This window comes from Lasiodiplodia theobromae, assembly GCF_012971845.1.
Source record: "Lasiodiplodia theobromae strain AM2As chromosome Unknown scaffold_35, whole genome shotgun sequence".
Taxonomy (NCBI): Eukaryota; Fungi; Ascomycota; class Dothideomycetes; order Botryosphaeriales; family Botryosphaeriaceae; genus Lasiodiplodia; species Lasiodiplodia theobromae.
In genome coordinates this window covers 87,167-113,365 of record NW_023336514.1, presented here as the reverse complement: position 1 = coordinate 113,365, position 26,199 = coordinate 87,167, and the positions used below count along the sequence as shown (strand labels likewise).

Sequence of the window (26,199 nt, the reverse complement as noted above, 5' to 3'; positions counted from 1 at the left end):
TGATGTGGTCTAGGATGCACTCAATAGTCTGCACGGGTTTCTCGCGCGGGGGACACGGGTGCAGCGCCGCCGAATTCTGGGGGAGCAATCCTCCCACACAGCGACGCCACCGACACAGAAACAAGCTCGGTCCCACCCTGGACTAAACAACAGCCCTTCGTGCCACTGCAGATCTGGGACCAGAAAACGAAAGAAACTTCACGAGGAAACCCGAGCCTCCGCTAGCTGCTCTTCCGACTCCGCCAGCCCTGCTGAGAGTATCCTCCCTCAGTCTCCACCTCCGTCGACACAACACGCCAGCCCATCATCATGGGGCAGCCCGGAAAGCACCACGAGCTTCACGTCCCAGGTCAACCCCAGGTCTCCGGACTCTAACGTCGACTCCTCACCCTGGCTGCCTCCAGACAGTCCCGCTGAAGACCGACCCAGCCCCACAACCCCGCCCACTCTCCCACCAGCGCCCTCTTCCATCCTGTCCACCGCCCGCCATTTCTTCGAAACCCACCTCGGCCCGCGATCCGCCCGCGCCCCCAACCTCCTCCGCGCCCTCCAAGGCTTCGTCGAGTCCGCGCCGCCCGCCGCCGACTTCGCCGACACCATCTGGCGCGCGACCGGCTCGATCTTCGGCGACGACCAACCCCCCTTCCACCACCAATCCGCCATCCCAACACCACCCGGATCAGCACCAGCACCAGCACCACCGCCGACGCGCCTCCAACGCCTCTACGCCGGCCACCGCCGCGTCAAAGACGGCCGCGAGAAGTTCGCGTGCGCGGCGCGCTTCTGCCACATCTATCTCGACCACGATCTGGAGCAGCTGCTGGCGGATCCGCAGCGGGAGAGCGAGCTGGTGCTGTCGCAGGGGCGCGGCAGGGTGACGGCGGGGTTGGAGGTGCAGGCGGCCGGCATATGCGCGACGGTGGAGCAGGTGAAAGCGGAGAGGAAGGCGGGAAGGAATTATGCGCGGCTGTTGGGGATGGCGGGGCCGGGTTGGGTGCTTAGGGTTGGGGGTGGGGTGTCGACTGTGTGAGTGGTATTCATTTCCTGTTCATTTTGTGGTTCCTTCCTGTGTTGGGCGGCGGTTCGTGTGGGGCCATCTGTGCTGACTGAGTGCAGGTGGGAGCGGAAGCTGAGTAAGAGCGATTTGCAGCTTGTTCTGGAGTTTCTGCGCGGGCAGATGCCGGAGCTTGCACAGGATATTGAGGCTTGTAACGGGATCGCTGCTCGTGCTCTGCTGAATGGCCTATTGGCCTATGGGTGGACGCGGGAGGAGATACTCGAGACCAAGAGTACTCTCTTCGACATTCTCAAGCGGCACACTAGCGTCGCCGACGACGGTATTCCGGATGAAGCTACCATCCCCTCTAGTATCGCTAGCTCTTCACCGACCGGAGACACGAGCACGGAGTACTCAGTTGCTGGCACGAACATCACTCCATTCTCTCCTGACTCCTTATTCGGCGGCAATGCCTTCGCGGAGCCATTACCAGCAACGGATCTGTTGGACTGCGATCTAACTGAGAAGCCTACCAGTCCAGACACGGAATTGGAACTGCCGGACCTTCACTTGCCTCTTCCCATTGGGGAGGATTCACTACCATCCTTCAACTACGTACACAACGACCAGGAAGCTGAAATGCTTCTAGAAACTCTCGACGACATATTTTCCTTTGATTTTGGACAGCAGTAGGGGTGAAGGTGTTGCCTACTTAACTGAGGCTTTCTGTTACGATACCATATGATTTAAAGAAACTACATGTACTCTTTTCATTTGTAGGATTATGAACTCATCACAATTTTGTTTTGCCCGAAATTCCACTTCCTTCAGAGTGAGATGATGCACTAAACGTCTCTTCCAACATAGCTCGCCAACTTCTTCCGGTCGGTGTCCACTGGCCTCGCGACGAGAAATAAAGCAAGCACCACCAGCCCACACCCGAGACACGACATAAGATCGGGTTTGACTTGCCAGACCAACCAGTCTGCAGCAAGAGCAAGCACCACTTGCGAATAGATCATGTAAACCGCGTTGCCTGAGTCTTCTGTCGCCATCCCTGCCGTCATAAGATATTCCTACACAACCAAAGACTCTTAGCATATGAAAGAGGAGTTTCCAAATGCTGACTCACCATTACGGATGCAGAAAATCCCAGAGCCATAAGCATCAACCATTGCATCAAGCCGAGTCGGAAGTTGAAGTGAAATCCGGGCACGACGGCGAAACATACAGTGGTCACGAGCAACACGCCGGCAGCGAAGCAGTTCGTCACTGCCAGAGGATGTGCCCGAGTTCCTATCTTGGCCATCGAAGTGTACGAGCACTATTCAGACTGTTAGTGGGGTACTGTGTCAAAAATGGAAGGCGAGCTGCTCACTATCCCTCCGACAACTCCGAGCGCGGAAAAGGCCACTCCCTTTTCCATCGAGGTGTTGTGACCACCAAGGCTTTCAGCAGAGAGCGTGTCAGTACCTAACAGGTTTGCAACAAATCTCGGCTTGGTGATGAGTCCGACGCCGGCCAACGACATGATCGCAGCGCCAATAGAGGCCGGGCCAAATCTGTTGTTCGTGAAGATCTTGGCCACAATGCTCGCTCCCAAGGGAGCAAGGAGATTCAGCGTGGTTGCATCGGCGAGAGGAAGGTAAGCAATGGAATCTGCAAAAACGCAGTGTTACATGAGCCTGAAATTTCAGCACTTGGAGATGGGAAAACGAGGGCCTACAATAGAATCCTGCTGCACCACACATTCCTCCAATGGTCCTCAAAGTAAGCAGATCTCGCACATCCTCGGTCCCGAGCGGTAGCTCATCCGGGTGACGGGACAGTAAAGCCAGACTGTTAACAGCGAGTGTGATGAACATGCGACCCTGGAGGATTTGAGCCGTGTCTATGACACCCGTAGACTGTAACGACTTGGCCAGGCCATTTACGAACACTGCAATAACTTGAGAGGCAAGCACCAACCGTGCTCCCTTACTAATCATTTTGAATGCAGTCTTTGATAGTGCCTGGCTGAGGTTTAGCGGTGAGAGAAAACAGAGCAGAAGCGAGAGATTCGAACATGCAGCAACAATAGGAAAATAGATGTAAGAGTATCAAAATAATCTTTCATCCATAGCAGTAGTCTAGAAAGCGGCGATGCATATCGCTGCTGGTGATCTGCTGACGGTTACTTGAAGGATAACAGAGGTGCCGGATTGGCTGTGACAATCACGGACACAGGTCATTGGACAAAAGGAAATTGGGAAAAATAGTCCCAGAGAAAACCGGATCATTCCTTGTCTTTATGAGCGAGTCATCGTGAATAGAGCCCGATGACTCTCCGCCGAAAAGCTTGGGATGCTGTGCGCCGGAGTGCTGTTGATCGCAGCCCATGAGTCGTGCACCGCAACAGCCCCACACCGGTTTGAAGGGGCACTTGCCTCATGAAATCCCGGCGAATTGAAAAGCATCCGCCATGTCGGACTATAGCGGCTTAAAATGCTTGCATTCATTCATCACAGTGGACTTTGCATGGTTGAAAATCATGGCATCTCTTTTCAACACCCGATTCAAGAACGTCCTATCTGCATACGAGCCGCGAAGGGGTGAAGCAGTCGTGGAAGATGACAACTCGAAAGAACATCTCCTTCCAGATGACGATTCCGTCTCGTCGCGACCACGCAGCACGACCGGAAGCGCGATGAGGGTGGCCATCGCCGGCGTGGTGTTGATCCTCTGTAGTATGCTAAGCTTCGCCCTCGGCACTTGGGTTGCAAAACGCCCTACCGAGAGCGCCCAGGGTTCCTATGAAAACGGATTCATCGAAGAGCAGATCGTCAGTAGGTAAAATCAGGGCCACGGATCATGACTCAGGACTAACAACAATAGCGCCATCTGACAGATTCGAGCTACGACAAATGACTTTTACTGGCGGCATCGATTTCACGCCCGAGGGCGAGGAATTGCTTGCGCCTTCTCGCTACGTTGGAGAGCCGAGTCCCGAAATTGATGAGGCTTGGAACGCCATCATAGGTGGAGAGTCTCACTACTTTTCCGTTTCCGAGGCTGAGGCTAAAGCGCTTTGGGATGCCGACTGGGAGAAGTACCGGGATAGGATCAGGGGTGGATGGACAGGAACGTATGTGCACTTTGTTCTCTTGATATCTGCCCTTCACTAACATCGCCGCCAAGTCTTGACATGTTCCACTGTCTACATTGTCTGGTACGTCATCAATATCCTTAGAAGCGAATGTAAGATTAACAATCCGGGAACAGAACCAGTTGCGGAAAGCACTGCGTCGCGACTACTACCCTGAAGAGGAACATCGAGGGATGGTCCACCAACGTAAGTCTATTACATATCAAACCTCAACTCCGACTGACAGTACGTTAGTACACTGCATCGACCACTTAAGACAAGTGATTATGTGCCAAGGTACGAGCGTCATCTCACCGAGCCAATGGCACGCTGGCCGCGGCCAATATATAAACCCTAAGCAAGTCCACACATGTCGGAATTTCGAGAAGTTGCATGACTTCTCGAAGTCCAGATACAATGGTACTCTGGCTGTTCCTCGTAGCCCGAGGGTACCCTTAAAAGATGAGGAACGCCAACGTCCTTCCCACGAGGGGAAGACATGAGTTTCTGGTCGATGCACTTTCCAAGGCGGCGTTTACATGGAATGGATGATTAAGCTTATGAAATATATATACCCCAAAGTGACTCACGCTTTTTTATATTTGTTGCTCTTGCATGAGACCATTTAAAGACCAAGAGATGTCGCTATGACCTGTCCTCTCAAAAGATGACTTTCACCATCGGCCATTGCATTAATGGCCTTAACACGAAGTTAGCTTTGCTCTTTGAATTGAGGAATGTTCGGAAACTTAGAGTAGTTATCATGACATTCAATGCCTTTGTTAGCTGGTGCTGGGACTGCCCAGAACTTGTACTACAGGGGCTGGTCTATCGGGTCCCGCGCAAGACGCCCCACTCGAGTGGACAGCAGCTATTAACTGTGTCAGATCCACTATATCATTCACCATTTACTGTTCTTTTCCACACCGCGGCCGTCTCCACTACAGTCAAACTACACACATACCGTCATGGCCTTCTCATTTTTTAAGAGATACAAACGCCTTCCTCAGGACCTTGAGGGACCAGAGTATCGAAAGGAAACCGCCCAGCCTTCCGCACAACTTGCAGCATGGACGGGCTGGACCCTCGCAGCCTTCTTCGCTTTCACGACAGCGCTTCTCGTCTTCCGGGACAAACTTCACGCGTCCCATTTTCCCGAGTCCGGGTCATTTTCTGCCGGATTCAAGACCGAGTTCGGCCCCGTCAAGCCGTTGATCAAGGAAGAGCCCGTCATGTTCTGGGGCGGACCGCGCTGGTACGACAACGGCACCGGCTACAAGCTGCACAACCCATCCGAGCCTGAGTACGTCGGACCGCCCAATGACGACATGGATGAGGCGTGGGAAACGTTGCTCAAGGGTCGCTACTTCACCATCACGGACGAAGAGGCCGTAGCCACCTTCGGACCATCGCATCAGGTGCATAACCATTCCAACGTCGGCTACCTCATGGGCCTCGATGTTTACCATACGCTGCATTGTGTCGACCAGTTGCGCCGGATGCTCGACCGCGAGCACTATTTCGGACCGGGGAAGATGAAGTATCCGGAGAGGGGACATCGCGATCACTGTCTTGATCACATTCGGCAGCAGCTGATGTGTCACGCTGACCTGACTCCCATACCTGTCATTTGGTATGAGGGCCATGGGCGGAGCTTCGTCCAGTCAGATGTAGTGCACACGTGCAGGAACTGGGGCGCTTTGCAGAAGTTCATGCATACCCGTGCCGACCTCACGGAGGTGTGGGCGGAAAGAAGGGTCAAGCAGCTTAATGAAGAAGCCGGACGTGATAGCTGATGGGAGAGGCTGTCATGGAGAATATCGGGAAAGTTGCTTTTTTTGTTTTTTTCTTATTCAAGCACTGCAGTCAAAGAAAGCAATCGTTTCAGTAATACAGAACCATCTCACAACATCGTAACCCCCCCATCACTCCGGCGCCTTAACCTTCCCATACGTCCAAATATTCAACCCAATCTTCGTCCCCTCCACCACCGGCATCCCCGCATGCAGCGTCCCCTCATGCCCACTCCCATCCTCCCTAAAATTAACCCAAAACAGCGCATTCCCCACCACCGGCCTGACCGCCAACCCCTCCTCCTCCTGCCCCTCCCCCTCCTCCCCACACTCCACCCACCCCGCCCTACACCACGGCTTCCGACTCCTCCACGCCGTATTCCTCACCTCCGGAAACCTCGTCGCGCCCCCCGAGCAATTCGCCTCGAGGATCGCAAAAAAGCTCGTCCGCCGATCCGCCGCGCGCGCGTTGAACACGTCCCAGTCGTAGTGCGGCCGGTACTGCTGGCCGGCATCGTATTTGACCGCGGCGAGCGCGTCCATGCTGCGGTTCGGCGCGAAGCCTTGGAAGGTCGCCGCGCGCGCGCGGACGCAGTCGACGACTGGGTCGGGCGAGAGGAGCCAGGCGGTCTGGCTGTTGCGGGTGGTGGCTTCGACGTGTTGGTCTTTTTGCTGGGTGGCTTTGTTTTGGATGACGGAGGTGTGGTAGTGGGGGAGGCTCCGGGTGGGTTAGTGAAGAGTGGGGGGAGCGGAGGTGGGGAGGGGGGACGCACGCGAGGGCTTTGAGGTGCTGGGCTTCGTAGGGTGTGAGGAAGTTCTCGATGTACACCATGATTGGGTCGTAGGAGAGGAAATGGGGCTTCATGCGGGGTGTTTCGCAAACGTAGGTGGCTGGGCTGGGGTGGGCGAATGGAACCCATTGTGGGATACTCCATCCGCTGAGCTTTAGATGGTCATTGAGGACGTAAGCACCAAGGGCGCTGAGAAGGGTAAGGAACAGGAATGACTGCGAGAACATGTTGACTGATGAAGGTGTACATGGCAAAGCCTCTCACAAATGTTATGCTTTTATATTGAAAGTAGCGCTAGTGCATGTGTTTCTATAAGGTAGATGAATGACTAGTTTATACGCAAATCTAGCGCTATTAAAACGTGAACTCTAACTCTTAAGATACGCCTCCAACTTAACACAGTTTATCAGAATCTACTCATAGAACTCCTGAAATGGATACATCCATGTTCTCATCGCATCAAAGTTCCTGCAGACGTGCCATTGGTCAGTATCCGCGTGATGCACATGTCCTCCGGCACGCCAGGTTCTCGGTGTGGGAGTCATATCCAGCTGGCACATCAGATGTTGACGAAGCTGCTCCATGCAATGCTCTTCGCACATCGTGTTAGTAGTGTAAAGAATTTTGGTATTGAAGAACTCACTAAGATGCATTGAGTGACTGAGCGTCTTGGGCTCTATCGTGGGTTGGCCTGGCTTATCCTGATGGTTGGTGTAGTATTCAGGTGAGAATGACCTCCGAATGTAATTCTACAAATGCTGAGTTAGATGATGAATGCCAGTTTCTGTTATGAGGATACCCACTAAGCAATGAAGAGCATGAAGACCGCTAGTCCTGCAAACATATCCACATGCATTGTCAACGGATCGGCCCCTCCATAGTCATCTTGTAATTATGAGGATGCCCACTTACTCTAACCACCATTTTCCCTTTACCAAATCGTCCTCATAGTTGAGTTCAACCGCGTCCGGAGGCCAATCCTTTGGAAGCACACCAATGAATCGATCTGAATAAAAGTATTAGTTTTAATTCGCAATGTTACCCGTTTTTGCTGTCGAACCTTTCAGAATCTTGCCCCAAGCATGGTCAGTTTCACGGCCGGGAGGGCCAAAGTAGTCAGGCTCCCCGGGCTTATGACTGAGCGAGTATGTTCCATTGTCGCCAATGAGGATTCCGCCATAGAATTTGACCTTCTCCAAGGCTAGGGTATTGTGGTCAGGCTCTATACTCGACACTATTAGCTTTGAATGTGCAATTATGAAGCCCTGTATAGATGATACTCACGGATTTCAGTTGTGAATCCGTTCTCGTATGATCCCAGCTTGGGGGACTTGGAAAATATCGAGCTATAGAAAAGCAAGGCTACCAGCAAGATTGCGAGAAGAATATTCGAAATGTAGAGTATGACTGCGTGGCGGTAAGAAATGCATTTCACCACATCGCCTTTGTCGGCGCCCTTCTCTGGCTCATCAGTATCCGTGAGCGTTGATTGAGAGGCGTTCAAAGAAGCGTAAGAGGCGGAGCGGTTTGCCCGCAACAGAAATTCGAATATTGAAAACATGAGTGAGTCGCATTGGCCGACTGGCGCGGGAGATGGGATACTTATCACTGGAGCTGCTGGTCAGTGCGTAACACCTCGTGGAGTTCAGTGTCACTTATCCATAATACTTCCTATCCTGATATTGAAGCTAGTTGGTAGCAGCTCTTATTCGTGCGTTAAATTTGGTAGCGTGAGAGGAAAGACCGTAGTACGCGAAAGCAGTAACACACGCAGTAAACATGGTCATGGAATGTCGGAAATATGCAGTTGTAGATGTCAGGAATTTATTGCTAAGCTACATATCCAGAGTATGATTCGAACTAGAGAGGATACTTTGGACTATCTGAGTCAGCCGTCACGGAATCAAACATGTAGGGAATGAAGCCTTACCTTGAGCTAGCCGCAAAGAAGGGAATCAACAGTATGGAGATGTGTCTACTCAGTAACCTGCAATGTCTTGTTAGCTATCTGTCATTATGCATCAAAACACTATTGCACACATACCTCGGCAGAGCAATCAGCATCGGAGCCGTCAGCGCAGTTGTAGCAGCCAGGGGTGCCACCGGGGCACGAGCAGCAGGTGACACCGCTGCCGGATCCCAGGCAGCCGTTAGGGCATTCGGCGCTGACACCGTTGCGGGTGAGAAGGCGCGGGGGAGCAGCAGCAGCGGCGAGACCAACGATGGCGGCCATGATGAGAGTAGCGAACTTCATGTTGGTGGGTATTGGGAGTTTGAGAACGGGTATGTCGTGATAGGCGTGAGGAGTCAGGATATCGGAGTGGATAGTGAAATTCGCGGTCGTATCACACCATCTTATACAGCCAGACCATTGAGAATCCAAGCTGTTAGTTTCCAATCCACTTGGTGGTGCGCCGGGTTTCCGGGGGCAATTGCTACTGGAAATCGTCCCGAGATCCGTGCTGCGACGATCAACCGGGGCGGCCAGCCGGATATTTCCAACATAACATCTCGTACATCACCGGTGAAGCTCACCGAACTTTTCCCATCCCTTTGGGTTGCTAACCCTGGATTGCAATGGTTGATACTCCAACTTTCCGCAACATTCACTACAGCCTATTCTTTCGCTCCGACTTGGCTTACGACAAGACCCCAACACGCCAGGATATTAGTTGAGCCAAGCAGGCAAACCCACCCGACAACGCTCTTGCAGTCAACAGAAGCATCCCCCACCAAGATGGACCAAGCAACGGGGCTCCTCCGGGGCCGCGCCTCCACGGACAGCAATCTTTCCCTCTCAGAACACGACCTACAGAGCTCCGAGAAACATCCTGACCCCGCGCAACGAAATTCCCGCCGAAAATTCCAATACCGCGCCATCGGCATCGGGCTAATCGCCCTATTCGTCATCTTCGGCGGCGGCTCCTTCCTCGCCTGGGCGATCTTCCCGCCCGCCTCCCCCACCGCCGTCCCCTTCGTCAACCTCGGCATGTGCGGCGCCACGCCCGCCGAGGCCCGCGACAACGGCTGCGTCTTCGACCTGATGATGTCCGGATGGCTGCACCCAGCATGCTACGACCGCGAACTATCCGACAACTTCCTCCGCGAGAACAACTGGACTTTCTACCGGGAGCGCGAGGCCATCAACGTCATCCCCGAGGAGGAAGCGCGGTTGGGCGAGTACCAGACGATCTTCGTGAAGGGGAATTTCCACTACCAGCACTGCGCGTACCTGTGGGCGAAGCAGATACGGGCGAAGGCGCGGTTTCCGTTGGTGCTGGATAGCGCGACGAGGAGCGAGGAGCATAGTGGGCATTGTGTGAAGCTGGTGGGCAATCCGAATGTGACGAAGGTCGAGTTGCCGACGGGGACGAGGCTGAATAGGTCGACGTGGAAGTTGCAGTGTATGATTGGGGAGAAGAGGATGCCGTAGGGGTAGGACGTTGCTATTCTGTTCGGACTCACGAATTGCTTCTCATTGACTAGATATACACCATGATCTTTCCATCATTCTTTATTTCCCTCAGTCACTGCCCGAAGCTCCCAAGGCGCGGAACTGCGCCCGTACGAAGTCCATGTCTCGGCACTGGTGCTTGATCCCCATTCCGTCTGTGTTGCTCGTCGTTCCATCTTCACGGTAGGCAGGGCCTTCCAGAGTCGTATCTCCCAAGCACAGGGTGGCCTGACGCAGGTAGTCGTAGCAGTGCTCAACATGCACATGCTCCTGTGCGATCTCGGCGGGGCTTCTGATAGGCCCCGAGCCCTGATGTTTCCAGTAGCTGTCTCGAAGCATCCTCTGCGCGGAATTTGTCAGTCCGGGTACCATCAAACTATTTGGAGCCACTCTTACAATGCAGTGCGATTGATGGACGTAGGCAGGTACGTAGAGCTCCACTGACTCATCTCCATCGGCGCTTGGGAAGCCTGAGGAGAGCTCATAGGTCCGCGGATTCTTCACGGCGATACGTACAGAAGCTGGAGTCATCATGAGCTACACAGATTGACAAAATGGACGGGAAGGAGGGAATGGTCAACCGGATACATAGCTGGGCCACAGTTCATGCACGCGAGCCTTGTGTGAGTCTGGGTCGCTGTAATTGAAAGCCTCTGTGAACTCTCGTTGTATTGGATTGCCTTGGTGGATTAAATATGAGCGCCTACATACACATAGAGCTGTGAAAACGTTGCGACTCACCTCGAGGTATGATATCTTGGGACTGAAATATGGCGGCTGCATCTGCATATCGAGCATCTTGGACGGCGATAACATAAATCAAGGCAAATATAGTGACCGTGAGAGCAGCTATGATATAGCGCAGGATTCTTGGACGCGCGAAAAACGGAGTCGGCTGCACAGGTGCATCCTCAGTAGAAGAGCCATCATCGAAACTGGGGACTTGAGTAAACTCAATTTTCGAGAGGGTGCGAGATGAAAATGGCATGCTTTAACAGAGAGAGGAGCTGAAGTAAGGAGCTGACCGGGAATAGAAGACAGAAAGAGACAATGATTAAATATTAAGAGGAAGTCAGTATGCGGGTCGTGACGGGTAAACATCTGCTCGCTCGGCAACTCTGGGCCTATTTGACATAGCCGTGATGATCGCCCAGGAACATATGCTCATGCGTTTTTCCACCTGACCCATGTCGTGGATCGAGTTCCAAATGTGTTTGCCGAGGTTCCTCGTCCGAGCGCGGAAAAGGGTGGAATTTCCAACATGAAAAGCCAATCACCTCTGCTCAGAGAGTAGAATAATCATGATTCCAAGAATATGAAACTGCACTACGATGGCTGTGAAGAAGAGGGTAGCGGTAGAAAGATGATAGTCTTTAAAAAGGATCGTACATGGATGGCGTCTGCCGTCGCGAATTTTCACTGCTACAACAATGGCAAGGATCTCCGCAGGCGAGCGTGTCTCATGTGTCTAGTACTCTCACATGGGTCAATTACCCGTGCATACTTTCATTTCTGTCCTCCTCTTCCGCATAAATACTACAAGAATAAGAAAGTGTGGAGGGATCAAAGTAGTTTAGCTAGTGCTAACCGGACTTTTGGCCGCCTGCTAAGTTCGACAACGGCACATTGAAAATGATTCGTCCGGAAAGAGCAATAGATGCGAGCAAATTGTGGGCATCCCCTTCTGGAATATCACTAACCGACTGCGTTAGGTGTGTTAGACAGGTTAGATGAAGCACACGAACTCCGATCGCGGTCAACTCTGCCACTGTCTGACGGAAACATCGTCCATCCCGGGCTCTGGGAATGTATTGCGATGCTGTCTTAGTTTGGGTAGAGAGGGACAGACTCGATTTCACGGTAGCCTGCGAATTTTAAAAAACAAAAAGCAGCGTTGACCTCCCTAAGCCATTTAAGCCAGCAATACCAACTATTTCGTCGGGTTGGATGGTGAGACTAACCTCGTTGGGAACTGGTGTCAACGTATCCCCGTTTCCGTAGGGAAAGCACACCTTCTCAAGGAAAACAAGAGCCCTAGTGAATCGCAAGTCGGCCGGCCTTGTAGGGAAAGACATACGCCGAGGCGGATTGAAAGAATATCGATCTCAGCATAGTCACGGCTGAGCTCAAAACTACCACCTTTTGCTGAGACTTCCATGTCCATCCGCTCGTCCAGTTTCTTCTTCCGTGAAGTAGTCTGTTTTAGCTTCTTATCATCTCGTGCTCGCTTCGCAGCGCTGACATTCTGATCCATTGGTTGATTGCATGTGCTTCTTTTACCAATTTTGTGCTTCTTGTATTCGATTAAGATACTTATAAGTTGTCAAACCCTCTGCTTCATACGCAGAAAGAGTGCCCGGAAGCGCTTAAGAGAGCACTGGTAGAGGATGAGCTGTTGAATGTTGACCCAAAGAGGCAATAACATTAAAAGAAAGAGAGGAGACTCAACTACCAGACTACAGGATAGCGACTAGATATTTATATACAGAGAGCGAAGTTTGATCACGTAACTATCATATGACTTGCTACTTCAACATGAACAGCTCCACAATCGCGTCGGCAAAGTACGGTCGTGGGTGACGACGATAACTGTTGTCTCAATGACGGATTGGATGTAGCGTCTAAGCCAGATGATGGACGGAAGGTCGGGAAAGTTGTGTAGGTTTCTCCCGCAAAGGTAGGTTTCTGCCGTAAAAGTAGGTTTTTACCGCAAAAGTAGGGTTTTCCTCAGCGTAGCTGGGGATTACGGTGGAAACTTGAGGGCTCGGGGGCGCTTCGAGTAAATTTCTAGGCTTCTATTAGTCCTAAAAAATGGATATTATATAAACTCGTGTTTAGCGCGGTTTGTGCACACGCGTTTTCGTGAAAGTCGTAGCCGTCAGCCACGTTATTCTACCGCCGCTTGCCGTATCTACTACTCGCTCGCACCTACTACTCGCAACAACGCAACGAATGAGCGAACGAGCGAGTAACGAACGAACAGGCGAGCAAGGTGGCGAGTCTAAACGACATAATTAGCACTACTACGCCTCTAAGAAGGCGACCAAGCTTCCACTCGACGACGCTTTGTTGAAGTTCCATGCATAGATACCCCGTTCCCCAATCCACGCGACGATCATATTACCGTAAGGTGAGTCACACCTGTGGGTCACATCTGTGAGTCACACCTTCTTCGCATGCGGTATGTCATATTATTGGCAAATAGAGGGACCTTCTATGGAACACGTAGAAATTCTTACGTATTTCAAAAGAGTGACAGGTGCACTAAAATTCCGTTGGTAGTTTGAGTATTCCAGGTCAGGCTGTTCATTCGGTAGTCGTCCTATATTCTCACACGCCGCCATTATTTGTTTTTTTGCCATCCACGTCACAGGCTCTCGTATCTCTTCCTTCCAATTCTATCTCGCATCTTGTCAAATACCATCACATCTACCTTGCACTCGCTCCCATGCGTCCTACCACAACGCCAGAACAGGCCGCTGTCGTGGGTTTGCCGACGAGCACTGTGCCGAGCTATATCCAAACTGTCGTGGGCAAGCGGTCACCCATTTCTAACGATATTGAGGAGTTCCGTGGCATTCCATACGCCCATGTGCCTGGAAGATGGGAGCATTCCCAACTGATACAACGTTTGCCGCGCGACATATTTGACGCCACAAAGAATGGGTAAGACTAGATCTCTCTCAGCCTCCAGTCACAAAATTTGCGAAACCTGGTGCAAAAGACGATGGAAGTAGTTTCTAAACATTCTATAGTCCAAAATGCCCGCAACTGGGTACACCCGACTCGCGTTCCTTTCAATCATACCTCCCCATTCCGGACGACCGCGAAGATGAATTCGAATGTTTGAATTTGCTCATCGTGCGCCCGAGCATGACGGCACTTGCACAGCAAGACATTGACCCCGAGACGACTAAACTGCCTGTTCTTGTTTGGATTCATGGAGGCGCTTTCTCGGACGGCGCAGCGACCTATCCCATGTGGGGTACGTATGTTCCTGGCTTAAAAAGATCTACCATAATCTACATGCTAAACTCGGAATTGGTATATAGATCCCTCTCGACTAGTCCTCCGCACCCTCAAGAAGAAAACCCCCATTATTGTAGTGGCCATCAACTATCGTCTCAATATCTTTGGTTTCGGCGCCTCTTCAGACATGCTCGCGGCACAAGGAAACAATGCCCCTCTCAAGGGCGTCAACTTCGGTCTCCGCGATCAAAAGGTTGCCCTGATGTGGGTAAAGCGCAACATTGCAGCGTTTGGGGGAGATGGAGCCAAAATCACAATCATGGGCCATTCCGCGGGTGGAATCTCATGTCACGCACATGTTCTCGAGGCCGAACTGGAAACCAAGGAGGCTCCATTCCGCAAGGCTATCTTGCAATCGGGAGCTTGGGGGGGTCTCAACTTCCGGTCGTTGGCGAAAGCAGATGAACGGTGGGCGGACCTATACCGGCTCTGGTCGGTTGAGGCAGACAGCCCTGTCGAGCGACTGAATATGCTGAAGAGAATCCCTACACAGGATCTACTTCAAAGCATGAAGGAGCTGAATTGGGGACTGTCTATACTGGTTATTGACGGGTTGACCGTGAGGGAGAGCGATGCAGGCTGTGACGTTTCCATCCACCTGGGAGATGTGGACTTGAACAACGAAGTCAAGACATCCGATGAGAACGTCCAAGTCATGATCGGGGCCACGGCCACCGAGGTCAGCGGCTTCGCCCGCATGGCTTGCTGCGACTACGCCAAGCTCCACGCTGCTTTCACAGCCTGCTATCCTTCAAGGACAGCAGCTGAGAATGTCCTACGAGCATACAACATCCTGCCCACGTCGTCAGAGGAAGAGCTCTTTGATGCGCAGGTTCAATTTTTCTCCGATCCGACCATTGTTCATCCGGTCCATCGTGCGGGCGAATTCCTGAAGGCATACCGCAGCAAGCACGCCGCCTTCCGCGGCCAGGACCCGGCTCGTGTGGGTGTCCACTCGTATCATATCGAGTTCGGCAACCCTTTTCTTGGCCCCGATCAAGGCATCGCTCATCATGGAGTTGAACTGATCTATATCTTTGATGCTTTTCATGATGCGCTGGAGAAAGCTGACAAGGGTGTCTTGGAAGGCTATGTCGAGCCTGAGCAAGAGTCTGCCAAGGATGCTCATTCAGGACTTGGATCAACTGCGGAGGAGGTCGAAGCTGTTGATGTCAGTACGGGACAGTACGGCAGATCTAACATTGAGTTGAGCCATGACTTGCAGGACATGTTTATCCAGTTCATTGTTGAGGATGTCCAAGAGTCTGAGAAGCGCACAAATGTGGACAAAATTACGACATATGGCCGCGATAGAGTAGCCCGAACAGAGAGCTGGACCGGCAGCGAGAAGTGGGTGTCAAGAAGGAAGCGATATGACGTTATAGAGAAGGACATGGATTCCCTACTCGCAGTCACAAGAAAGCTCGTTGGGGACGTCTTGAACCAGCCTCTGGAATAGATAGACGACATGTTGCAATACTGTAAGGCGATCACTGCAGTCCAATCGAAAAAGGTGACCCAATCTCGAATGGATTATGAACCCAATCATCCGGTGATCAATTCTAGAAGAACTGAATGAAGCATGAGGTGGTTTCTAATAGCGTTTACACAGCCGAGCGGCCCACCAGAAATTACCCAAATCTGCTGAGACAGATCATATACGCGATTATGACCTCTCCCAGAAAGAACTCACGAAGTCCGTAACGTGATCCCAGAATGCTTCATGCTGTTCCAACGCCGCAAAATGTCCGCCCTATATCGTCCAGTGATATGTTTCAGCTTTCATTCTTAGAGCACTGGAGCTTCTCCTTTTCTTTCCTTATGTGGTTCTGGGGAGGATGGGAATGCAGGGTCGGTGTAAGTTGACATACATGTTCATTAGTACGATACCACTTGATCTTGTCGAACGTATCGATCCACTTCTTCGGTGCCATTGCCCTCTCCTTTTCGAACCATGAGTAGCCCACAGGTACTCGAACATCGGCCAACCAAGATGCAGTGTCTACTCCTCCATCGCGCCGGGTGGTCCTGTAGCACCATTGGGATGTCGGATAGCAGCCGGAAAACCAATAGAGCGAGACGTTGGTGAGTATATGTTCTAGTGGCAAAGGTATCTGCTCATCAGACCATTCCACCATCTTTTCGGCAACCCTAAGAGCCAGCATTGCAGTTAGAACCTAAAGAGGAGGTATAAAGAAGAAATCATTTCTTGTGTTAGAAACACCAGGTGTCTTACCAGGCAAGCAGGCTGACCGGATTACTGCCAATGACGAATCCCGCCGTTGAAGGGCGGGTTGCCTGGAGATCGGCATACGCGAATCCACTACTGCGAATGTTGCTGCCTCCCTTCAAAGCCCATACTTCGGCATCTCGATAGACGCCCTTTGAGATATCATCCTCCAGGTCAACCCCTTTCGGTGCAGGCATGACAAACATGTTCAAGTGGACGAGTCTACAGGCCGAGTCGTGGACCGCGATTGCGGGCGCAACAGCCGAACCGAGATCTCCTCCCTGAGCCACGTAGCCTGTCTTCCCGAACCCCAACAGGTGCATCATTTTGGAAATGATACGCGCGTTGTCATTCCAAGTGAAGTCCTTGTCGGGCGGGGATGAAAAGCCGAATCCAGTAAGGTGCGGCACAACAATGTGATATTTCAGGGCGTCTGGGCGGGTTGAGTATGTCGCACGAAGATGGCGAAGTAGAGGCAGAAACTCAAAGACAGATCCAGGCCAACCGTGTAGGAGTACTATTGGAATGGATGACGGGTCTGGAGAAAAAAGGGCCATAAAGTGTACCGTATGTGTTTGGTCATTATCCAGAACATCGATGGTGTACTGCGGAAGGTCGTTGAACTTTGCTTCCCACTCGCGCCTAGTCGATGTTAGTATAGCCAGTAACGAGTCCATAGAGGACTGTGATTACTTACCAGTTGTAATCGTTAAGCCACTGGTTGGTAGCTTTCTTCATCCACTCTCGCGATACTCCAAAATACGGACTTCTCTCTGAGCTCTCCCAGCTGGGGATAGGAAGTCGGGATAACTCCAAGAGCTTTTTCAGCGCCACAACATGTTCCTCTGGAATGTTGATACTGAAAGGCTTCAGATTTGCTTCGGAGTTCACGAGGTGGGGAGGTTTGGCAAAAGGAATGTGCTCCTGCACAGCTCTCTGACTCGTCATTTCGTCTTCGAAGAACGTTTGAGCTTGGATGAAAAAGACCAAAAAACAAAATTGTGAGTATATGTTGCTTGAAGTCTGGTCGAGTTGCGTTTCTGGTACTTGGAAGTCGCAAAGTTGGACGGTAGGGCTTTAATATGTACAAAGACGATAGCCCTGGAAAATTCATTATTTCGGAAGACGGAACGTCGCCTTATCCGGATCAACTGAGCTATACTCCATAGAGCGGTACCTACAGATGCACCAGAACTGTTGACGTATTTTGAAACCTTAACCTTGAGTGGGGCTACCTTGGCACTCATGTTGTTTTGGTAAGTGGGCAGCGTATTAAGCTCAGCCTACAAGAATGTGGGTAGTGTACAACATTTTGATTAGCGTATAGATATTCTTACGTGGACAAAATAAAGTATCTACTTAATATGAGTCATCTGCTTGACATGAGTCACATATAACAGATTGCTATCATTTATCGTGAGTCACCCGCTTCGGCTCAAACGGGTCTGGCGGGCGCGGAGAAGACTCCCGCATAGCTGTCTCGGTGGGTGGCACGAGCTTCGATAATCCCCCACACCGGGCCAGCGGATCTGAATGTGGACGCTTCGTGATTTTACAGTCATCTCCAGTCGTCTGTACCTATGGAAAACTCTTAGTCGACAAGTCGATTCTACGCCGCTATATCATTTTTGGGAGGATGTAACAGTGCCAATAAGCCCGTTCTCAATAGGACACTTCGGCGACAGCCCTGATGGGTGATGCCATGCTGAACGCTCACCAACTCGGTGCCCCGTGTAAGATACCTAGACGTTAGGTGGACTAAAAGCAGCAAGCGATCAAAGAAGTGGCCGGCCTTAGCAAGGCATTGGCTCACAGCTGCTTTCCTCCTAGTACAGCATCCTCTTCTCCACAGAATACACGAGCTCAACCCGTAACCACCCGTTGTCAGATGTGGTTAATCAGCCAGCTACCGCTCATACAGCTAGAGTGTTGAACATTCTTTAACATATGCACACTTCAAAACGTTGCTGATAACAAGGTGATCTTGTGTCAGCCCAGCCACTGTTTTGCGCGGCGTTTCTTATACCAGAGCCGCGGAAGCATTCGGCGTGGGAGGTTTTGCCACAAAGATTTTTCAACCCAACAACGAATCTATTTATCTCACCTGCGGATCCAGTTTCTGGACTGACACCTACCCGTCCAATTATGGATCGATATTCATAAGCTATCGGATCAATACCCAGGGCGGAATACAAATTCCGCCACACCTCCAGCCAGGCCCGTAGATGGAGCATTGATCGTATCTTGATGGCGTATAAATTGAGAATGCAAAGCTTCGTAGTGTAGATTTGCAATTTCAGCGAAAAATATGCACGCATCGTCACCCATGGTCAATGCGGCCGACGTCGCGCAGGATATACCGGACAGCTCCGCATCCCTCCACCACCCATCGAAGTCCAGCAACCTCAGCCAGACCGACCCTCCCGTAGAAAAAACACAACTCGCCATCGTAACCCCAGAAGTCGGACCAACCCTCAACCTCCAACTCCGCCGCATCCCCGTACAACCCCCTAAACCCGGCGACGTCGTCGTCCAAATCGCCTGGACCGGCCTCTGCCGCTCCGTACGTATACCGAATACACCACACCACACCTAACCCAACCCCCCGCCACCCACCAACAACTGACACTCCACCGCTAGGACGCCTGCTTCTCCACCGGCCCCGAACCGGGCTTCCCCACCACCAACCACACCGCCGGCCACGAGGGCATCGGGCACGTCGTCCAGGCCCTCGACCCGGCCCTACTCGGCCGCCCCGTCGCCACGCGCTACCTCGCCTCGACGTGCGGCGCCTGCGCCTACTGCCTCCGCGGTGTCCCTGAATCTTGCGCCGCACAGACGAATTTCCCGAAGCACCACAGCGGCGCGTTTAAGCAGTTCGTCATCGCGCCGTGGGACGCGCTGCTGCCGCTCCCGCAGTGCGTTTTCGATAGCGCTGAAGGCGTTGCGGAGGGCGGAGGTGCGGCCGGGGGATGTGGTTGTTGTTGTCGGGGTGGCGGGGGCGATTAGTCACCTTGTGGGCATGATGGCGAGGAGGGTGTTCGGGGCGAAGGTGGTGGGTGTGGATTGGGGGTGGAAGGGGGAGGGCACGGCGGGGGAGGAGCTGGCGCGCGTGGGGGCGTTTGATGTGTTTGTTCCTGCTGCTGCTGCGGCGCGCGAGGAGGAGGAGAGAAGATCGGCGGAGGATGTGAAGAGGCGTGTTCGGGAGGCTTGCGCGGAGATGCGGGGATCGATGGTGTCTGGTGTGGGTTTGGCGGATGCTGTCGTCGTTGCGGCTAGTTCTACGGCTGCGTATGATGACCTGACGAGTTACGTTTGTGATGGAGGTTGCATCACATGTGTTGGGTAAGTTTTCCTTTTTTTTTTTTTGAGCTGCCAGTGAGCCCTCGATTTCTAACTTATGGCATTGCATTGCTTTCAGAGCTACACTTGGCAATGGCCAGATTTCAGTTTCGATTAAGGAGCTAGTAGAGCGGCAGCTGATAATTCAGGGAAACCTCATGGGTGGCGCCGAAGAAACTTACCAAGTCATGGAATACATCAGGCAAGGGGTAGTGACGCCGCTTGTCACTGAGATTGAGCTGGAAGATATACCTGAGTATATGCAAAAGCTCACCGATTGCAAGACCGTTGGAAAGACTGTGGCAAAGATTTGTGGATAAACCTCGCAAGAACGTTGCTCTCGTTCGGTGGGGGCAATAATACACAAGTAACAAATTAATGGCAGCGCTCTTTTCAGACAATTCCGATCATGTATAGAATAGTGTTTCAATTGGCGAAAGTGCCATATTAGTGGATATCATCTCGCACAATACTATGACTGTACTTGTAATCTCGATATGAGGGAGAGAAAAAAAAAAGAACGCGGCGCAAAATCAGCAATTCTGAATCTGTGACTTTTGGGAAGCAGCAGGCTGACGCGTCCGCCAATCAGAACCTCCGCACGCCGCTCTTACCTGGCGACCGCTCTAGACCTGATGCCCGGGAAGTTATTCTATTGTTTCAAGTGAAGGCTTAAATATAGTTTGATCACGCTATAGGAACACTCATATAATAGTTACTAACATTCTCCATCTCACTAATTACAGCATACCCAAGCCGATCCCACCATCGTAGACCCCCGTCACTACCCTCTCCGGCAATACCCAAACACCCGTCCTTTGATCCGGCAGTTGCAGAATAATCACATCCGCCCCCAGCACCTCCACAAGCCAACTTCGCAGCCCCGCCGTAACCAGACTGGCCACCACCGACCAACCCGCGCCCACGACCTCCCGGTCAACGACCAACTCAGCGGCTACCATTGCCGCGATTGCGTCTGACGTGAGCGACGGTGGTGTAGCCCGCTGCGGGGTCAAAGTTTAAAGTTGCCTTTTAACGCGATGACATGAAAATTATATTTTAAGTTCAAACGGCACGCAAACCGGAAGTGGCGGGTAGCCGCAGGAAATCGGTTTGGTTGTTGGCCACGCTGTCGTTGCTAGACTAGACGCTACGCGTTCTGCTGCCCGCTAGAGAGGGTGAGCACAATGTCGGGCACCTGTCCGTAGCTACTGCCTTCATTGCGCGCGCACATCGTGGCGATCATGGTCATCGTCTTTCTAAGGTTCAGATGAGTCCAGTGGATACGGGAAGGGCGGGATGCATTGTGCAAAGCTGACTTTGGTAGCCGAGATGGTCTATGAATTCATCATCATGATCATCGAGAATACCGCATCGCACTTTGCTTATCCACGCTGTGAAGGCTGCACCTTCACCAATCCCTGTTCATTCCGCTAAATCCGACCGCGGCAAATATTAAGCTTCGCCCGTTGTTCGGCATGTAGATACCCGATTACCGCCATTCGACACCGGCTACCGGATATAGGATCATAAGCATATCGTTTATTGGTGTAACTTTCACGAACCGGAGTAGACGGGTAACTACGACGCTGTTGTATTCGATTAATATTCATGTTGGTCTACCGACTACGCGTGATTTTTCGGCCGAGCTTTCTTGTCAGTTAGAAAAGGGTTTGAGCATGTGAATCCCGGTAACTCTGCCGAACGAGCCTATTGCGCATGCACTAATAGATATAAGTATCAGATTGAAATCACTCGGCTTTCTGACAATCATAGCGCACTTTTAATGCTCTTGCCACAATTTCCCCACCGCCGCCATGGATCAAGCTGCTCCTTTCAGCCCCGCATCACTGATACTCTCATGGAAATCATGGGCATGCTTTGTGGGTAATCATCTGACCTTGTTGTTATAACTCGAGGCTAACTATCAAATTCACAGCTCATATCTTACTTGGTCGGCCGTTGTGTCTATGATCTGTATCTTCATCCTCTTGCTGCCTATCCCGGCCCTTGGTATGCGCGAATCAGCAAACTCCCTGTTTGCTATCACTTTTTTACGGGGGATCTCCATCTCTGGACGAGAGCACTTCACGACCGATACGGTCCGATCGTGCGTCAGGCTCCTGATGAACTGTCATACATAGACGCGGACGTGTGGAAAGACATCTATGGACATCGCGTCGCAAGGCCCGAAAATGGGAAGGATTTCTCCTACAGATGGGACCCTAATCCAAAACATCCTAGCATTATTACGGCTGACAGAGAGCGGCACACGCAGCTTCGTCGACTTTTGTCAAATGCTTTCTCAGATAAAGTGCTTCATGGACAAGAGCCGATAATTCGACACTATACGGAGCTCCTAATCACCAAACTGAGCGAGAGATGCGCAAAGGAGGAGACGACGGTCGACTTGGTCAAATGGTATAATGTATGTTGAAGGAAGCCTCCTTTCTTCCCCTTCTGAACCCGGCTAAGCTTGCAGTTTACCACATTCGACGTAATCGGCCACCTCGCCTTCGCCGAGTCGTTCAATTGCCTCAAGTCTACCGAATACCACTCCTGGATCAGCCTCACGTTCTACGTACTTAAATACATCGCTAGGGCGCGTTGCCTTGTCCGCCTGAATGCGAAGTTCGCTCCTCTCTTCTTGGGAGTCTCGGCTATTCTTGATCCTGCCCTCTTAAAAAAACACAATGAGCTTCACCGTTTAACACAAGAGCTTGTAGCTCGCCGTCAGCAACGAAAGCCCGAGTACACAGACTTCATGACGCACTTGCTGGCTGCACAAGGAAAAGGCCAGCTCATGCAGGCCGATGTGCTGAACAATGCGCCTGTAATTGTGGTTGCTGGAAGCGAGACGACGGCTACTTTGTTGAGTGGTGTAACCTACTACCTCCTCACGAACCCGCGGGTCTACGACAAGCTCAAGAAAGAGGTACGCGGAACCTTCAACAGCGATAAAGAGATCACGATCGATCGTATTGGCGACCTACCCTACCTCTTGGCTGTACTGGATGAGGCCCTACGCCTTTATCCGCCGGGCGCAAATCCTCATCTGCGTCGCATCCCACCGGAGGGAGCTATCTTGGGCGGCAAATTCATTCCTGGCAACACCGCGGTCGGTATGAATCAGTATGTCGTGCATCGGAGCGAAGAAAATTTTGCGCGGCCGGACGAGTTCATTCCAGAAAGATGGATAGACGGAGACCAGGAGCCGTGGAAGAACGACCGCAGAGAGGCTCTCCAACCGTTCTCGTTCGGGCCGCGAAATTGTATTGGAAGGAAGTACGTATTCAGCCTTGAAACCCCTTTTTTTCACGGTTTAAATTGCTAACTCATAGCCCTGCTTGGAAAAATAGCCTCGCGTATATCGAAATGCGCCTCATTCTTGCCAAAATGACGTACAAATTTGATTTGGAACTGGCTCCTGAATGCAAGGATTGGCTAGATCAAAAGGTTTTCCTTGTCTGGGAGAAAAAGCCTTTGATGGTGAAGATGAAGTTGGCGAAAAACATGTAAACACTCTTGACAGTGAGGCTCATTTGTATCAAACTTTCCATTGTCTTTTCCTCCTCTGTGCTTCTAGGAAACAATCGTTAATGGGAAAAAGCTAATCTTAAATAAACTCAATCACTTTTGTTGTATGTTGCTTCAGTTTTAGTCTCGGTGATTCCCTGGCCAGTTGTGCTGTATTGCTCAAAGTACGCACTCGATCTTGAATTTAACAGTGAATGAAGCCCATATTTTGACCATTTCCCCACCTAGTCCACCTCGAAACCTACGCCTTCATCGTCCCCTGCTCCTTCGCACCCTCCGGATCGAACGCCGACACCTCAATCTCCACCCTCATCCTGTCATCGCCAAGACGGCCGACTTGAACGCAGGTCCAGACCGGGTGATTGTCGGGCATCCACTTCTTGAAGTTGCGTACCATGGCGTCTTGAGCCTCCTGGTCCAGCTGGATGTGAAACGAGTTGATGCGGAAGACGTGCGCCCAGCCGCCCTTACACCCGGCATCGCGGAGCGCCGTTTCGACGTTGACGAAGGCCTGGTCGATCTGCTCGGGGACCAGCTGCGAGATGTTTAAGTCGGCGTCGTAGAAGCCGCCTGCGATGCTCCTCAGCTTGCTGTGAAGACGTGGCGAGGAGAAATTGTTTTATACCTTGTCCGGCGCAGTGGATTTGGTCGCCGATGCGGACGGCGGAAGAGTACCAGTGGCTCTTCCTGCTGGCTTCGCCGAAGCCTGGGTACGCATACTGTTTCATAGAAGCCATCGTCAATGGAGATGAGTGGCGTGCAGATGGAGGGAATTGACCGATCAGAATGTTTCCGACAAGCAATCATATAAAAGCTGTTGCATTTCTGACGTAACTGATGATCGGGAAGCGAATACTTAGCAATTCAGCTCACCTACTAGCCAGGATAGGTAAAACCTTGTGTATTATTGCTGTGTGGGGAAAACAATCAAGTTTAAAAGGCAATAATTCCCGAAAAATAGACGAGGCCCCACTATGGACTCCAATCTTGTAGAAGCTTACCTGAGGAATATATATTCCGCCTTCGCTTCGCGCGACACAATGTTCCCCGCATCACTCTTGCAGATTGAACACATTCCAGTTCATGAAATTCATCCTGCCATATTCACTAACCTGAAGCGCTGCCAGCTTCGGAACTTTCCTCAGGCGACCGTACGACGCTACACATAAAACGAGCGTGCAGCAGCGGCTCCCCCGGCCGCCTCTTCCCCCCAACCGCGCGCCCTACAGCCTCCACCTCGAGCAGATTGCCAACGAACCTCTCCGTGCGGTGATACCGAAAGTACGTCTTCTAGTCGCGTAAATCACAGCCTCCTATCCGCCCGCGCTCGGCGGAGGTGACCTGTGATTTCCGCTTGCGGTATGGATGGGTCAGCTGAACTGGTGTGCTCGTGAGGCTGAAACCAGCCGTACTTCCGCACTCATGGCTGCCACAACCCCCGAAAGCCCACGACGTGACATAGGCTGAATCAGCTGGTGGTCTGGGCCCGTGGAACGAGAGCTTCCAGATCCCTCAAGTAGTACTGCCGTTGCTTGAGGTCGAATTTTCAATATGAGACATACTGCCCTTGTACGCAGGACCCTTGCAGCTGTTTTCCGCCGACTGCTTGTTTTCAGCTTTGACGCATTTGGTGAAGAAATGACATACCCTCTAGTAAGTTTCCTTGCGGCACGTTTGGTTGGTGGTCAAGCGGTTCAACGGCATGTGATTTTCACAAGCGCTCGAATATAAAGAAACTTGGTCGTGACTTTATATGTAACATACACGGAACCTTTACTCACGAATCTAACTGCCAATCTAACTGCCAATCCAACCAACTCCGCCACCGATATGGGACAGGCTCTTTCCACTGTTCGAGAAGACTTGGCTTCTGGAGACAAAAAGGTGGAAGCGGAGGCTCTTGAAACACTCAAGACACTTGAAATGATGGCGAATGATTACATGAATGCTTTTTACCAGAGGATTGAGTAATAAATCCAACCTTCGTCTATGAAATTCATCTTACGTGTTTGCAGAAACAGGTCGAATGACGACAAACAAATTCCGATTGACAAGGTCCTGACAAAGCACACATTCGTTAGAACTCTTCAAAATAAAGGCAACAACCTCAGCAATGGCGTCATGCGGGAAATCCAAAATTTCTCATCCGGCCCGGTCGGAACAGGCCTGGCTAACCTCGCCACGTCTGTATTTAATATGCTTTTGGGAGCATCTCGCGGGCAGCGTTCCATGGAAGAGAGATAGTGAGTTCCCGCCTTTATCTACAAACAATATTGAACAGAAGCTGACTCGCTTACGTGTAGTGCCATCTCTCTTGGCGACTGCCTTGGTCTGAGTAGACTGGATATGTGCTTCTTCACGTACAGGTTCGAGTCACAGTCGCTCTACGAAGTGTGCGAGTCTGTGGTAGCCTGCTGCGTTGTTGTATCATCAGCAAAGCTGGATGGAATCAATGAGAACACAATTCGGGTCCTGGTCAACAATGGATTTGAGGACACGTCCAGCAAGATCAGAAATCTCATTTGTGATGAGATGCTCTACAGGGTTATACACAGGCCCAGCCTGGCTGACGTTCAAGAGGACTCCAAAACGCACAGGGAGGCCATGAAAAAGTATTTGGAAGAGATGAATGATGCCGTACCGCTTCAGACGGCTTAGGCAGGAACCGAATTATCATCTGCTCTGCCGAACGATGCATCAGCTACGGAGACAGATGAATCGCCGCTTGCGCCGTCCAGAGCAATATTGGCTCCGTTATTGGAAGGAACAAAGGCCCCGAGCTCAGATGGAGGACCAACCCCGACTTCGAAGTAAACAGCGCCTTGTACATTTGCATATTCGGGAGAAACGAGGATTTGATGGAAAGATTGTACAGGGGGCCGCAGTCGAAGGCTAGCTTCTA

General features: G+C 51.6%; 12 protein-coding genes across 12 annotated transcripts; 7 read left to right on the top strand and 5 right to left on the bottom strand.

The window, feature by feature from the left end:
- Positions 1-309: 309 nt before the first annotated feature.
- On the top strand, positions 310-1,690 carry LTHEOB_9973 (Adenosine kinase; the record flags this gene model as incomplete). Its single annotated transcript, XM_035519619.1, has 3 exons — positions 310-349; positions 405-1,026; positions 1,117-1,690. The coding sequence occupies 3 exons, from the start codon at positions 310-312 to the stop codon at positions 1,688-1,690; spliced, it is 1,236 nt and encodes a 411-aa protein (XP_035368285.1).
- A 1,837-nt stretch (positions 1,691-3,527) lies between these two features.
- On the top strand, positions 3,528-5,917 carry LTHEOB_9972 (uncharacterized protein; the record flags this gene model as incomplete). The annotated part of the gene is made up of 7 exons (XM_035519618.1): positions 3,528-3,826; positions 3,885-4,121; positions 4,175-4,205; positions 4,259-4,328; positions 4,377-4,418; positions 5,190-5,754; positions 5,809-5,917. The coding sequence occupies 7 exons, from the start codon at positions 3,528-3,530 to the stop codon at positions 5,915-5,917; spliced, it is 1,353 nt and encodes a 450-aa protein (XP_035368284.1).
- Positions 5,918-6,046: 129 nt separating this feature from the next.
- LTHEOB_9971 (2OG-Fe oxygenase) lies at positions 6,047-8,266 on the bottom strand (the record flags this gene model as incomplete). The annotated part of the gene is made up of 7 exons (XM_035519617.1): positions 6,047-6,632; positions 6,688-6,937; positions 7,349-7,454; positions 7,509-7,539; positions 7,618-7,711; positions 7,766-7,906; positions 7,990-8,266. 7 exons carry the CDS (start codon positions 8,264-8,266, stop codon positions 6,047-6,049), a joined length of 1,485 nt encoding a protein of 494 aa, XP_035368283.1.
- A 414-nt stretch (positions 8,267-8,680) lies between these two features.
- LTHEOB_9970 (uncharacterized protein) lies at positions 8,681-8,959 on the bottom strand (the record flags this gene model as incomplete). The annotated part of the gene is made up of 2 exons (XM_035519616.1): positions 8,681-8,692; positions 8,750-8,959. 2 exons carry the CDS (start codon positions 8,957-8,959, stop codon positions 8,681-8,683), a joined length of 222 nt encoding a protein of 73 aa, XP_035368282.1.
- A 483-nt stretch (positions 8,960-9,442) lies between these two features.
- LTHEOB_9969 (uncharacterized protein) lies at positions 9,443-10,138 on the top strand (the record flags this gene model as incomplete). The annotated part of the gene is made up of 1 exon (XM_035519614.1): positions 9,443-10,138. The coding sequence occupies one exon, from the start codon at positions 9,443-9,445 to the stop codon at positions 10,136-10,138; it is 696 nt and encodes a 231-aa protein (XP_035368281.1).
- A 90-nt stretch (positions 10,139-10,228) lies between these two features.
- LTHEOB_9968 (uncharacterized protein) lies at positions 10,229-10,693 on the bottom strand (the record flags this gene model as incomplete). Its single annotated transcript, XM_035519613.1, has 2 exons — positions 10,229-10,501; positions 10,556-10,693. The coding sequence occupies 2 exons, from the start codon at positions 10,691-10,693 to the stop codon at positions 10,229-10,231; spliced, it is 411 nt and encodes a 136-aa protein (XP_035368280.1).
- Positions 10,694-13,607: 2,914 nt separating this feature from the next.
- On the top strand, positions 13,608-15,647 carry LTHEOB_9967 (Carboxylesterase; the record flags this gene model as incomplete). The annotated part of the gene is made up of 3 exons (XM_035519612.1): positions 13,608-13,825; positions 13,915-14,144; positions 14,212-15,647. 3 exons carry the CDS (start codon positions 13,608-13,610, stop codon positions 15,645-15,647), a joined length of 1,884 nt encoding a protein of 627 aa, XP_035368279.1.
- A 773-nt stretch (positions 15,648-16,420) lies between these two features.
- LTHEOB_9966 (Epoxide hydrolase) lies at positions 16,421-17,665 on the bottom strand (the record flags this gene model as incomplete). Its single annotated transcript, XM_035519611.1, has 5 exons — positions 16,421-16,851; positions 16,902-16,935; positions 16,985-17,060; positions 17,116-17,389; positions 17,596-17,665. 5 exons carry the CDS (start codon positions 17,663-17,665, stop codon positions 16,421-16,423), a joined length of 885 nt encoding a protein of 294 aa, XP_035368278.1.
- Positions 17,666-18,726: 1,061 nt separating this feature from the next.
- On the top strand, positions 18,727-20,080 carry LTHEOB_9965 (uncharacterized protein; the record flags this gene model as incomplete). The annotated part of the gene is made up of 4 exons (XM_035519610.1): positions 18,727-18,981; positions 19,059-19,336; positions 19,428-19,763; positions 19,840-20,080. 4 exons carry the CDS (start codon positions 18,727-18,729, stop codon positions 20,078-20,080), a joined length of 1,110 nt encoding a protein of 369 aa, XP_035368277.1.
- A 2,444-nt stretch (positions 20,081-22,524) lies between these two features.
- LTHEOB_9964 (Cytochrome p450) lies at positions 22,525-23,279 on the top strand (the record flags this gene model as incomplete). Its single annotated transcript, XM_035519609.1, has 2 exons — positions 22,525-23,045; positions 23,102-23,279. 2 exons carry the CDS (start codon positions 22,525-22,527, stop codon positions 23,277-23,279), a joined length of 699 nt encoding a protein of 232 aa, XP_035368276.1.
- Positions 23,280-23,538: 259 nt separating this feature from the next.
- On the bottom strand, positions 23,539-24,034 carry LTHEOB_9963 (L-PSP endoribonuclease family protein; the record flags this gene model as incomplete). Its single annotated transcript, XM_035519608.1, has 2 exons — positions 23,539-23,867; positions 23,923-24,034. 2 exons carry the CDS (start codon positions 24,032-24,034, stop codon positions 23,539-23,541), a joined length of 441 nt encoding a protein of 146 aa, XP_035368275.1.
- Positions 24,035-25,526: 1,492 nt separating this feature from the next.
- On the top strand, positions 25,527-25,955 carry LTHEOB_9962 (uncharacterized protein; the record flags this gene model as incomplete). Its single annotated transcript, XM_035519607.1, has 2 exons — positions 25,527-25,540; positions 25,601-25,955. 2 exons carry the CDS (start codon positions 25,527-25,529, stop codon positions 25,953-25,955), a joined length of 369 nt encoding a protein of 122 aa, XP_035368274.1.
- Positions 25,956-26,199: the final 244 nt, after the last annotated feature.